General features: G+C 38.1%; 1 protein-coding gene across 1 annotated transcript in view; it reads right to left on the bottom strand.

The window, feature by feature from the left end:
• Positions 1-7,418: 7,418 nt before the first annotated feature.
• The window catches only part of VSTM2A (V-set and transmembrane domain containing 2A), a 152,073-nt gene continuing 145,868 nt past the window's right edge, over positions 7,419-13,623 (bottom strand). Inside the window, exon 6 of the mRNA XM_088133276.1 lies at positions 7,419-9,308. Coding sequence (XP_087989402.1) covers positions 9,262-9,308 — 47 coding nt within the window. The 3' untranslated portion in view covers positions 7,419-9,261. The remainder of the gene's footprint in view (positions 9,309-13,623) is intronic.

Consider the following 13,623-nt stretch of genomic DNA (forward strand, 5'->3'; position numbering starts at 1 on the left):
TGCATCAGTTCAGCAAGAGATATTCTATAAATATAAACCAAATCTTTTTATATGGATTTTGAATCAGAGCTTTCCCCTTTCTGGTAACCCCAAATATTCTTCCTTTCCTCTGCATAAGAGATGAGGTACAAGAAGGAGAAATAATAGCTTGTTCTAAAAGGTCTGCAGGGAAGTTTAAATGGAGGAAAGGCAGGATGTAAATTTAAGAAATGCATAAGTTTAAAAAAAAAACAGTATTTCACAGCACAAACCTAACAACGAAGAACTCTGCAATTGTTAATAAAGTTTTTTCACAAATAAGTGTGTAAAGAATTGCAGCAGTTTTTATTAAAGAAAAATGTCATCTAAAATTTTGGACTGACACCCAAAAGTCCAAAGGATATAGTGTTCTGTGAGTATAAATGAGTGAAATAATAATAAAAAAAAGAATAAATCAGTCAGATTCATTATAGCTATGAAAGACGTTGCAACCTGTGCCAGTAAATTAAGGGTTACCTTTTTAGGCTACAACCCAAACCTTGTTTGTGTTTATTTGAAAGATCACTGCATGCAGGGGGTGGGTTATTCCCAGAAACATCTGCCTAGCAGTGCATCCATAGACATCTTGTTTTAAGTTTTATTTACCCTTTGAAGGTTGAGATAAAGTCTAAGGATATATTTTCTTGCCACAAAACTTTAGAAGGCCAACTTGAAGGGGAAAATAGGAGGAAGAAAGAGGATTAGGTATGTTCACCACCTTGAGTTATTTATAAAAAATAATAAAGGTGGGATTAAAAAAATACATAATTGTTTATCTATGTACATAACTGTTTATCAGTCCATCATACATTTTGTTTAATATGCAAATTAGTATACCTGTATTTAGGAAGCTGGAATATGGCATCCTTACCAAAAGCAGATGTTAGTTTGGACTTCATTGATTCTCTGTCTCTTTTCATACCACAAGCAGAGAATTAGCTTTAGATTTCATTTGAGATTTTGGTGGCACAACTATTTCAAAAAGTATGCAATTCAAAACCCAACTATAAAAATTGGGAAAAAGATGGTAATATGGAAAAATTGGATGGAAGCAGGGATATTAACTTTGGATCAACTGATAGATGATGAAGATGAATTTTTAACATACTCTGTGTTAAGAGATAAATATCTAACAGATGTAACCCAATGGCAATATTTACAATTACAACATTTGTTAACATCATTGTTTGGACCAGCAGAGTTTTCAGCTTCTGAGACACCTGAGATATTAGAACAACTTGTTAAATCTTTTAAAACTAAAAAACTTACTATTAGTTTGTATAGATATTTGTCATCAATAAATCAATTTGATATACAGATGCTAAGAAATGAGTGGAATAAAGAATTAAAGGTTCCTATATTACCTAGATGTGGGAGAGCATCTAGACATGAGTGAAATAAAACTATAGCAAGAGTGTCAATGGACCTCAAATTATGACATAAAACAAAAAATAATATTTAGAATTTATTGGGCTCCATTATGTTTGTATAGAAAAGGATTGTTAAAAACAGCATTTTGTTGGAGATGTAACAAGATTAATGCTTCTTTAAAACATGTTTCTACAATGTCCTATACTTAACAAGTTTTGGGAGAAAGTAGTGGATTATGATTGTGCAACAAAAGCTAAAATTTTCAGAGGATAATGTTCTTTTGAACTATATACCTACACATGGAACTTGACAACCAGACAACAAAAATGGATTCTCTGTGCCCTTATTATGGCCAAAAGACTGATATTGCAGCACTGGAAAGATAAATGCATGGCCCCTTTCATTCAATGGATTGAAGACCTGATTGCACTTGCCACCTGTGAGCAGATTGCCACCTATAGATGCAGACTTTGTATGGACAAGTATAATGAAATATGGGGCTTATTTATACAAAATACAGTAGGTTAAAAAATGATAGTTAGATAAATGTATTAGAAATATATACATACTTGAATAATACTAGCATTAGATAAGTATATATAGAATTGTAATTGTGCGCTGTTATAATGACATATTAAAATGTTTTTTCTTTGTTGCATTTCTCTCACTTGTTTGTTAGAGCACTTTTAAAAAATAAATATAAAAAAAGTATGCAATTCAATTCTTCTGCTGTAACATCTATCTACAATAACTGATAAGATCAAAGTACAGCAATATATAAAGAAAAAGGTCTATTACAAGACTTGGCCCAACAACTCTGCTGAGTGCTGATATAGATCAGCTTCTATAAATATATACTCTTGTGTGTTCTTTGCAGGAAATAAAAATCACTAAACTAAAGTGCTGATGTTACACAGTGCTCTGAGTGCAATTAACTATCTGTTGCAGTGCTGACACGGAGCTGGATTATTTATCAATCACTAACAGAAATAAATCCTTTGTGGAAGAAAATCCTTGTCTTTATTTCACTGAGTAAAAAGTGGCTAAAGTTTCTGTTCTTTATTTAAACACAACATTTTTTTCCTTTTGCAAAGCCTAAAATACAGTCAAAATCAATTGACAGATATTTATACTGAAACTGAACCTTTAATGTTTTTATTCCATTTATTAATTATCTAGAAGTATTTCCCTCTGTGATCAATGTATTGTCTAGTAGTGGATTTATTTCTGAATGTTAGTTTTGAATAAATTTAAAGGGGATAAATGAGCAGATTTGTATAGATGTTCTAAAAATGACTATAAAAACAACCATGGGGGGGGGTGGGGGTTAACATTTCCTGGTTGGATACCAAGAGGGTATACACGGGGAAGACATCAGGATGATTACAATTAATAAAGATTAATTAGGAAAGTCCAAATGCTTACACCATCGGAGATATTCCCCCTTTGACCTGCTGCGGTGAACTAAAATAGCAATGAGGAGGAAATGCTGTGGCATCTTGCTTTCATTGGGCAAATTTTATAGTACCTCAACCTCTCTCTTCCACCCTCCCCTAGAGTTGCTCAGCTTAGGCATCAGCCAGGGAAGATTACATATTAATGGCGATTAGCTGCATTGTGAAGTGTCTAGCAGGGAAGCCAAAAGTGGGAAATAATTATGCAACTGGGATTAGAGTGGAAAGTTTGTTATCTCACAGCTCATGCTTAACTAGGCTCTCAGTAAAGTAAATGGAAACAGCTAGCTTGTCTAGACAGCTTCTCCTCCTAATGTTAATTTAAAAACATGAGGGTCAATCACAGGACATGTGTGTATCTGTATGTCATAGAGTTATATATCATGACTCCAGCTCTGACATTGGAAATAACTTGTTTATCTTGTTTATCAGGGATTAAAAGGCTGTAAAGTGATCCACTCCCATCCTCACCATGTCTTATTTATCTCTTCATCCAATTTTGGAGATCCAATAGACCAGAGTGGGTAACTTGCACTAAAGTATCTTCACAGTACCACAGATAAGCTTCCTCTGTTCCACTTGTTATCCTGAGTGCAATCTATCTTGATTATTTACAGACTTATAAACTAGAATTGATTAGTTACTGAAGCACCAACTTAAATTTATAACAAATTGATGAACTCTGAGAATGAAATACATACTTTTTAATTTATTTTTCCTTTCTAATTCTATAATATACAGTAGACTTTCTTTAAAAAAAAAAAACCTTAAGCTGACTTTCTTAGAAATAAAATTCTGAATGGGAAAATGTTTTATCTAGTCTGGTGTCATACTTCTCACAGCAGCCAAAGAAATGCCAATAAGAAGGACTGAAGTGCAATAGTAGTACTCTTATTTCCATCAGCACTAGATGCCATATAATGTCATCATAACTAGTAGCTGTATCCTCCAGTAGAATATGGCTAATATTTTTGTGATAGTAGCTATCACAATATCAAAATTCCCCATCATTGAATTTTGTGGGGTATGTGTCTACCTCACCATTTAATTTCCTCAGATGACTTAAGAGAGTATTGGTATATTCTCTTTCCATGAATTGATGATCTTTCCAACAAAGTTAATTTCACCTTTGATGAATTACAATCTAATGTGTCTGATCTAAACAGTGAATTCTATTTTTGTTTCATAACTTGAAATTTCTTATGTGTTGAAGGAATGCACAAGGAGCTAATAATGTCGTGGTGTGTAGTCCTGCTTTTCTCCACCAATGTGCCAGCTTATGCATTTTTTGGCCATGTGAATCTGCAGGTGAGTCTAGGGATCCAGGGCTCCACCATGTAAAGGAGGATTCTGGATTCATCAGGTTCCCTCTTGTGTGGAGAGCATTTATTTGTAAAGTTAATATGCACATAGAGCTGCTTCATGAGTTTTCAACAGGCAGGTGATGAGGTGAGGTGGGGCTGCTTGCACTCTATGATTATTTTTGTGATACCTATTTCTGTGCTACATATTTGCTAATGACCAACAGCAAATGCTTGCTTGTCTTTACGTGCATGACATTTGCACAATGTCCAGCCCCTCAGAGCCTCTCCCTTAGCCTTTCTCTGCTAGGAGGCTGGCCTAGACAGCACTCCTAAGTCCTGGGGTCCTCCTAAGTCTTAGTCTTTGCCACCATTCTTTTCTATTTGCAGAACTGGAGCTATCCCTCCTCACTCCCAAATTCCATTGATTCCTGGTCAAGAATCTGAAGATAGGTGACTAGAAAGCAAACCACAGAATAAACCCCACAGAAAGCATGATATAAACAAACAGAAAAATAATAGTAATCCATCTGCCTACCTTGATGTCAATCAATGTAAAAATACTTAATTCTTCATATTTAAAAGTATTGGCTTAAGATAAGCACAAGAAAGCAAACAACTGCTGTTAATCTACTTTAAGGTGGTGTTTTTTGTTTTGTTTTTTGTTTTTTTGAGGTAGAGAAAGGAGTTGGTGCCTTTAAGTCAGTCTTGACTCCTGGTGACTGCCTGGACAAATCCATGCAGTTTTCTTTGTAAGATTTTCAGAGGTGGTTTGCCCTTGCATTCTTCTCAGGGCTGAGAGCATGAGTGACTGGCCCAAGGTCACCCAGATGGTTTTGTGTCTAAGGCAGGACTAGAACTTTAGGTCTGCCAGTTTCTAGCCCAGTGCCTTTTACCATTACATCAAAATGGATCTCACTCTAAGTATACCCCTTAGCAAATGCCGATCTAGGTAAAGGGAACTACATATCACTACATTCAACTTATAACCAATCAACCCCCCCCCCACCATTTTATTTCCCTTCCCCTTTTGATATCTATAAATTATCTATCTATCTATCTATCTATCTATCTATCTATCTATCTATCTATCTATCTATCTATCTATCTCATCTCTCTCTCTCTGTATTCTCCCACCCATCCATCCACTGGCATGCCACAAAAAGAACACATGGCTGCATATTCCATGGTGGTTGTAAACTCTTACAAGGGGGGAAAAAATGAAGCTTCTATTGAAAAATGTACTTTAATATATTAATTGGCCTTATTCTGAGACAGGCATTGGCTTACAAGAACTTAGAGATCTTTTACTTTCTGTACATACCGGTAATTGCATGCAGGAAGAATGTACATTTGATGAGCCAGTGTTCAGCCATTCTGTACTTGTATTTTATATTTGTCACTTTGTATTTAATGTTATATTTTGTACATTTTTTTATAACTTGTATCCATCTCAATATTTTGTATAACCTCTCCATATTTTAAGGGAAGACACCAGGTCACTTGCAGGTCCACCCAAGCTGAAGTGGTAGATGAAAATTATGACATTTACAAGTGCTCAGGCTATTGCTTCCTGAGGCCTACAAAGACTTCACAAAGACCTGATTATTTCACTGATGAACAGCACTACCATTGTTGCCTTGTTTACTGGGAAGAAACAATTGTTATATTGCTCTAACATCTGTATCTGAATGACCTTTGACAGGGTGCAAGTGCTCATTTGCCTCCTTGTTTACCATAGACTTGATTGTTTTGCAAATAACAAACGTTACCAGTCTTGCTTTGTTTTGCTGATTTACTGTGCAGATCCTGATTTACTGATGGAAAACCTTACCTGTCTTATTTTGCACTATAATAAGAGATGCCACTTGTTTTGTTCCACCACTTTGTATTGCTAATGAAAAACACTCCCACCATGATGCATTCCCAGAAGACCAAATAAGGGATTTCCTGTGCCTGCCTAGAGCAGGCAGAGTTAATGATGTGTTCCAATGAGATTTTACCATTTCCCTGTGTGCTAATGTATAAATTGTACTGCTGAAGACAAGCATGGGTGCTTGCTTTGCAAAAATATTCCTAAGTGTCTTCTGCATGGAATAAACTTTAAAAAGATCTCTCCGTCTTCTTTGTTCTGATTGGGCATGGGCACCCAGAGTTCCTGGGATAACACATTGGTCCCCATGGAATTATAGGGCAATCAAACCTCTCCAACTAAAAATGAGATCCACTAAGCTAGACAAGATATTTATTATGTGTGACCTCCAAACCAAACACAAAGTTAAGTGATGCTATTTGTGAAACAGGTGTGGGCAAACATTTGTTTCCCAGGCATCTTTGCTTTGAGCATGTATGTTGGGGATTGGATGCCAGTAAAGGGAAGAGAATCTTTCACTCTCATGCAAACTTTGTTTGCACACAGACATAAAAAGATACACATATCCCAATGATATATCTCATACACAACCTATCTCATAATGTGTGGCTTAAGAAAAGGTCAAAGGGCAGAGTGTTGAGGAAGAAATATATTAGCTGAAAAGAGCTTTGTGGGCTGGTAAAATCTCTGTTGTCTAGAAGCAGTTCATCACAGATTGCTGCATGAACTCCTAGTTTTTTGGGGTCCTTGGGCAAGATATTGATACAACTTCCAAAAAGCATGGTACAATGGAGAAATCTCTCATGCTGCCTCTATGAAAAAGGAGATTGTTGTGTGCAGCTCAGGTGATGGGCCTCTGGTGGTGGAGGGCTACTATCCAAAACCTGACTTTTCTTCCCAAAGGAGTTCTCCCTGCTAAGTTGGCTGAGCTAAGAATAAAATACATTCAACAAACCCTTGAAAGGTTGTGATCCAACTTGACTGATAGCTTGGTATAATGGCACAGACCTGCATTACATCAACAAGATGGTTCTTGATTAAAAAACAGCCACAATCTGTATAATGCTTTCTGTTCAAGAAATGATGCCTAAAGTAGCAGTGCTGAATATTCAGATAAGGGGAAAAATAAAATTCAATTCAAGAAATACTAACCAGATAGCTAAGCTATTTATATTGACTCATGTTAAATAATGCACTATGTACTTAGCATTGTTCAGCTAAAGTAATTGTGCTAGAATAACCTTTGAAATGTGTAATTTGATCCCATTTGTCCATCATGTTTTTAGCTCTGTATAGAATAGCTGACATTTACACATACTGTAACATAGCCAAGAGCAAATATTCTTTCCAGCTATAACAGGATAACAAAGATTTTCAGATGGGGAGTGAAGGTTGGGAAGAAGTCTTTTTATTATGCATGCTCAATCCAAACAGCTGAATAGCTGGCTAGATTACCATTATGATTTATATCTAATTAGACCAGTTTGTCATAACAAAATCCCAAAAGAGTCCTCTGATAGCAGTTCTTAAAGAGTAGTTCATAGATTTTTTATGAACCAGATCTCACTTCCTCAGATTCTAAGCTGGCATGGAGAGAGAGGCATATCTGTGTGCACACGAGCACATGCACCCACACAAAGTGTCTGCTCCTTTTAACATTTACTCATCTCACAAAGTGCTTACAGCCCATGCATTGTGGCATCACAACTTCTCCAAGTCTTCTCCAGGACAGCAGACGGTCTATTTGTGATTTGGGTCACTTTTGCAAGGGTCAGCTGAAAGTCTGTTCTATTCTATTTCCACCCATTTTTTAAATGTACAGAAATTCACAATTAAATCACATACTTTCCCCCATAAAATACACATTTGATATACAAATCAGATTTGATATACAATACTCTGTAAAATACATTTCATGTGAAATTTCCCTAACATTGCATATGTTTGGTGTGCCACGTCCCTAATATATGGAGAGGAGAAAGAGAGAGAGAATATCAATAACTGCATTAGAAAATTCAGTGAAAATCAAAGATAATTGCATTGCATTCCATATCTTAGCTCAAAACATGAGTATTATGCTGATTCACTAAAAATGCACATTTAATGAACAAATTTTTGCCCCATCTCTAGGTTAGGTCTGGTTTCTGTAGGGCTGATCAGCTTTTAGATTAGATAAACGCTTCATCCATCTGGACCTAATGTTCAGAGATTTCAAAACAATTTTGTTTTGAGGACTTTGAAAATAATTTTATATTGTTTCTTTTGCATTTTAAAAACCAAGGTGGTGGCAGCATCAATCGGACTGTGACTTGCATTCATAAAGAAGAACCTCACATTATTATTATGTTGAGCTGCAGTCCTGCATTTTGCATCTTTTTTTTTTTTTTGTCTCCTTCATAAAAGTGTGCAGGTGGGAAGAATATTCATAAATTTGTTCTGGTGTGGTTGCAAGGAATCTGCTTCAGTGACAGGTTTAACAGCTACCCTTGCTTCTTGGAATATCAACAGGAGGACATTGCATTTCTACCTGTTTACAAGGACAGTCTTAGGAAAGAAGATGGCTAAAAAGGCTACCTGTGTTTGTGTGATGATTTAAAGGCAAAAGATTTGCTTTAAACTCTCTCTCCACACACACACAAACACATACACAGAAATTACAGCTCTCAACTATGCTTGCATAGTTCTTGGAATGCCCAAAGGTTTATTTCATAATTGATATCATCCTGTATATATTATAGAGGAAGTTATGGAGGCTGATAATTGAACTATACACTTTTAAAAATTAAAATTTTTGTTTAAGTTAAAAATGTTCACATACCACTTGGGTATTTTGCTTCTTGGAATGACTTTAGTCACAAGTACAGGGAGTCCCCTAGTTAAGAACAGAGCCTATTGTAGCAAAATTTGAGTTAAATACACAATGGTTCAAGTTAAATACATAATGGTTTGAGTTCATTACACAATACTACTTACATAGTATTATACAATAATACTGTTCCAGCTTACATAATATTTGACTTAAGGACAGACCTTGGGAATGGAACTCATTCTTAAACTGGGGACTACCTGTATTCCACAAGTAGGGTGCCTGGGGGAACTTATGAGTTTTCATCTAAGGCAGAGGAGAAAAAGGAAGAAAAAGGAGGAGGAGGAGGTAGAAGGGGAGGAAACTAATGATATTATGGTCAACAATAAACCATAATTTAAGTACATTGGGAGCAGGATACTGAATGTGATCCAGAGTTTACTCAATTCTTCTCACTATTAACTTCAGTTCTTCAGATTCCCTCTCTGAAAATAAAATAAAAATAAAAATAAATCAGGAATAGGTATCTATTCCTTTGTTTCCCGCAGTCAGGATGGACACAAATACTTTTTTTATAAAAAACACTATCTACTTTCAGCATGTCATTTTACCTAGTGGGTCCACATCCTTTCTAGATTATTTCCTGTTGCTGTTGCATTTTTTAAATTGTGACATGTCCCTCAAATCATCATCGTTATCATCATCATCCCTCTTATCTGCTTGCATTTTTTATCCAACAGTTGTGTTGCTCCTTATTATTCTATTCTGAGCAAGGTTTCCATTTTTTTCAGTTCTAAGAACATCCTTGATTCTGCTATTTAAATATACTTGTATCCATTGGGGCATTGTAGGACTTTTTAAATTATGTGGTATATATTCTACTATTATTTTGAATAACTGCAAAGAATCCCGGAAAGAACTGATTCTCTTCACTTCTGTTTTATAATTCTTTTCTTCTCTTCCTCCTTCTCTTTTTTTTAATGAAAATCCTACCTTTCTTGCTAATTACCATTTAACCCAAAGCACTGTAGTTCAGTGTTTTCAACTGCCTCAGAAACTTATTTCACATAGTTCCAAATCAAGTCAAATTGAGCTTACTTTCATTAGTTCCATAAAAATAGTTCTAGAACAATCATTTAGGATATTTAGAAATGTGTCTCTGTATGTGTGGAATTTTCTGGCCTATTTAGAATGCTCCTCTGATTTTATTCTCCATCTCAAGATCATCCCAAGTTCTGGCTGGGAGACCATATAATAATATTCCTAGTGCTAAATAAACTTGGGGGCTCCACACTGCTACCCATAACAATTCCATGAAGTAATTCCTTGTCACACAGTTAGAAACTAGGAGAGGTGAATAAAACTCCACAGGCTGACTCCTTCTTCCATGGATTCCCCAAGTCAGGCTGAACCTCCTGATGTACCCTACTCTTTCCAGCTAGGGAGCTCTTAGCTCTTCTGTAAAGGACTTCAGCCTTCCTGAGAACCAGTGAGCTCAGTGCAGTGAGCCCATTTTCAAGACTTCTATCCAGTAGGCAGCTATTCACAGAGATAGCATGTGCTTAGACCTTTCTGTCATTCTTGCTGGGTGAACGTTTTTGTTCAGTGGAGTGGTTTCCTCTTAAGGGAGGTTGATTGCCCTGGCTTCCTAGACCTTTTATTAAACTTGAGCAAACACTTAACTCACCTGTCTTCTTAACCATATATCCATACATGAGTTTAAGATGTTTTGTTCGTTCCCTCATGTCCTTGAAACAAGGATATCTGACAAGCTCCTGTTACTTTTATAACTGTAGTTAAATTCCCCAAAATGCTACTATAACTTGGCAGAATAGGCAGATATATGGAATTTTGTTGATCGCGGGGAAAGACGTAGAGGAGCTGCATGCTGCCTCTGCAGAGTTCAGAACGGCAAGCCAATTTAGACTTGGATGCAAAAGTCATGCAATTCCTCAGAATATATTTTAATTTCTGTCATATGAAATCATTTCGTATTTGAAGTTGCCCCTGTTTCCTAAAAAAGGAATAAGTATTCAATTGCTGTGAACTTAAAAAAAATCAAAATAGCATCTGTGATGAATTTTTAATAGGGGAGGGGGAGTTTTCTTTCTCTGCCATAATCCAGGCTAACTTTACCTCTCTGGGGCAGACCTCCACTTTTTGCTTGGCCCAGGCCACTCACCACTTCCTGAGGACGAGAATGGATAACGTTGTTCTCCTCCCACTCCCAGCTGATCACAAAGACACCTCACATCTGCATTGCCTAGCTTTGATTTAAAACTGATGCCTTCTGACCAGAGCTGTCTTAAGTCCTTCAGAGCAGATGTTCAAGTCTAGCAGCAGCCCCAACTTCAACTAGCTGCAGTGCCTGGCATGTCTCTTCTCCTTTAGTGGTTAGCCACTGCCCTGTGTAGCCATTTTTCATCCTGGTCTGCTGGTCTGCTATGGTCTCTATATTTTTTATTTATTTATAGACTACCCATCTCATATACATGAGTCTGGGTGACTAACAATTAAAGCAGAGTAAAAACAATAAAAAACAACCAAAATTAAAAACAGAAATATCATAAAAACAGCAGCTGAGAACATTCATGAACACTCAAACTAACCCTGAAATGGGCTCACCCATACTATCATGGCCTTGACAGCAAAGCCAGGTTTGTAGTGCCTTGTGAAAGACCAGTAGGGTCAGGGCAAGTCTGATTTCTAGGGGGATGATGTTCCAGAGGGCAGGTGCCATGGCAGAAAAGGCCCTCCTCCTGGGTCCCACTAGATGGCACTCTCTTGCCGATGGGACCTGGAGCATACCTCTTCTGCTGGATCTAACAGGATGGAGACCACTGGGGAGAGATGGCCTGTAAGTAACCCAGCTCCAAGCCATGAAGCTCTTTAAAGATAACTACCAGCACATTGAATTGCACCTGGAAGCATACTGGTAGCCAGCACAGCTCATAAAGCAGAACTGTCGCATGGGCCAAACGACCAGTGCCCATAATTGCCTGTGCTGCCACATTTGCACTAGCTAAATTTTTTGAATACTCTTCATGGGCAGCCCATGTAGCCTGTGTTGCAGGATATGCAATACAATCAGGAGATGACTAAGTCATGAGTTACTGTAAGCAGGGCCTCCCATTCCAGGAATGAGCACATCTGGTGCACATGAAGCTGTTCAAAGGCCTTCTTGGCCACGGCTGCCACCTGCTCATCAAGCAGGAGCCACGAGTCCAGGAAGACCATATTGCACTCAGGATATGTCTGGGGCAGTGCAACCCCATCCATAACAAGAGATGGAAGGTCCCCAGAACCAAGGGGTCCTAAAACCCAAGGCCACTTGGTCTTACTAGGATTGAACTGAAGCTGGCTTTTCCTCATCGAGACGCCCACAGTCTCCAGATACTGAAACAGGACTTCCATGGCATCACTTGGATGGTCTAGGATAGAGATGTATAATTGGGTATCATCTGCATACTGATGATACCTCACCCCAAATCAATGGATGACCTCACCGAGCAACTTCATGTCGATGTTAAATAGGAGATGAGAGAGCCCCAAGCCCTGCAGCATCCTGCTTAGCAAAGGCCGTGGGCTGGACCTCTCCTCCCCTACCAACACTGACTGGAATTAGCCCTGGAGGAAGGAGAACCAGCACAACACAGTGCTGCCCACCCAACCCCCAAAGCCAGTCCAGAAAAATCCCATGATTGATGGTATTGAAAGCTGCTTAGAGGTCAAAAAGAGCAAGGATGGACACAACACCTCCATCCCATTCCCAGCCAGAGATCATGCAAGATCTTTATAATCCTGCAGTTGATCCAACAATGGCCCATTAAGTCAATGAACTATCCTCAACCCTTCCACCCTTACATCTCCCAAAGGGCATCTTTTCAGTTTTTGCCCAGTGAAGCATACTCCCCTTGTTTTCCCATCCTCTAACTACAGCATTGCAAAACTTTATTTCCCTTCCCTTTTCCTTTTTGGGGAAAAAAAGTATAAATATGGGCACATTGATACTTTGTTTCAATGAAGCTCAACTATCAGTTCTTCCATGCTACAAAGTTTCCCTGGACCCTCAAAGGAATGTAGGAACAAAAGAACAACTGTTCCCTGTTGCTTTGATTACTGTAGCATCAAAACAATGATGGTACCATAAAAGGGGGGGGGGGAGTCTGAAGGAGGTAATGTGGAAAGGGTGTGGAAAGGCATCCATAGGTACAAACATCTGGGAAAGCAAATGGAAATCAGAAGGACTAGTGAGGAGAAACAATCCTTAAAAGGTAAAGGCAAGAAATGGCAGTCTGGCCCACATATGATCCAGCCAATGAGGTTTGCCTTCCTCGCATGGATAGGAAGGGCCAGAATCAGAGGAACAACCAGTCAGATCCAGTGGTGGCCAAGATCTGGACCAATGTTTCTCAACCTTGGCAACTTGAAGAAGTGTGGACTTCAACTCCCAGAATTCTGGGAGCTGAAGTCCACAAATCTTGAAGCTGCCAAGGTTGAGAAATACTGGTCTGGACTGAGCACCAGCCCAGCACCAGCTCACTCCAATCTGGAGTTCCTGAAGCTGGGTTAAGAAACAAACATCTTCGATTACGGTGTGGAGTTGCCGTAAAGCTGCTCTTTGCATCTCAAGTTAAGTCCCAGAGAATTCTCTTCCTACCCTTCTACAGTTCTAAGTTGCTGAGGCATTCATGTAGCCAATATTCACATCAGAAAAATACACATTTTATCAGTTTGTTGATTCATACAAATAATGCCACCTCTAGTGTAGCTCTTACATTAATTTATCTGCTGCTTCTG

The sequence above is a fragment of the Python bivittatus genome, unplaced genomic scaffold, assembly GCF_059951505.1.
Source record: "Python bivittatus isolate LINGU-HERP-01145 unplaced genomic scaffold, Pbiv_v1 ctg000000_np1212, whole genome shotgun sequence".
Taxonomy (NCBI): Eukaryota; Metazoa; Chordata; class Lepidosauria; order Squamata; family Pythonidae; genus Python; species Python bivittatus.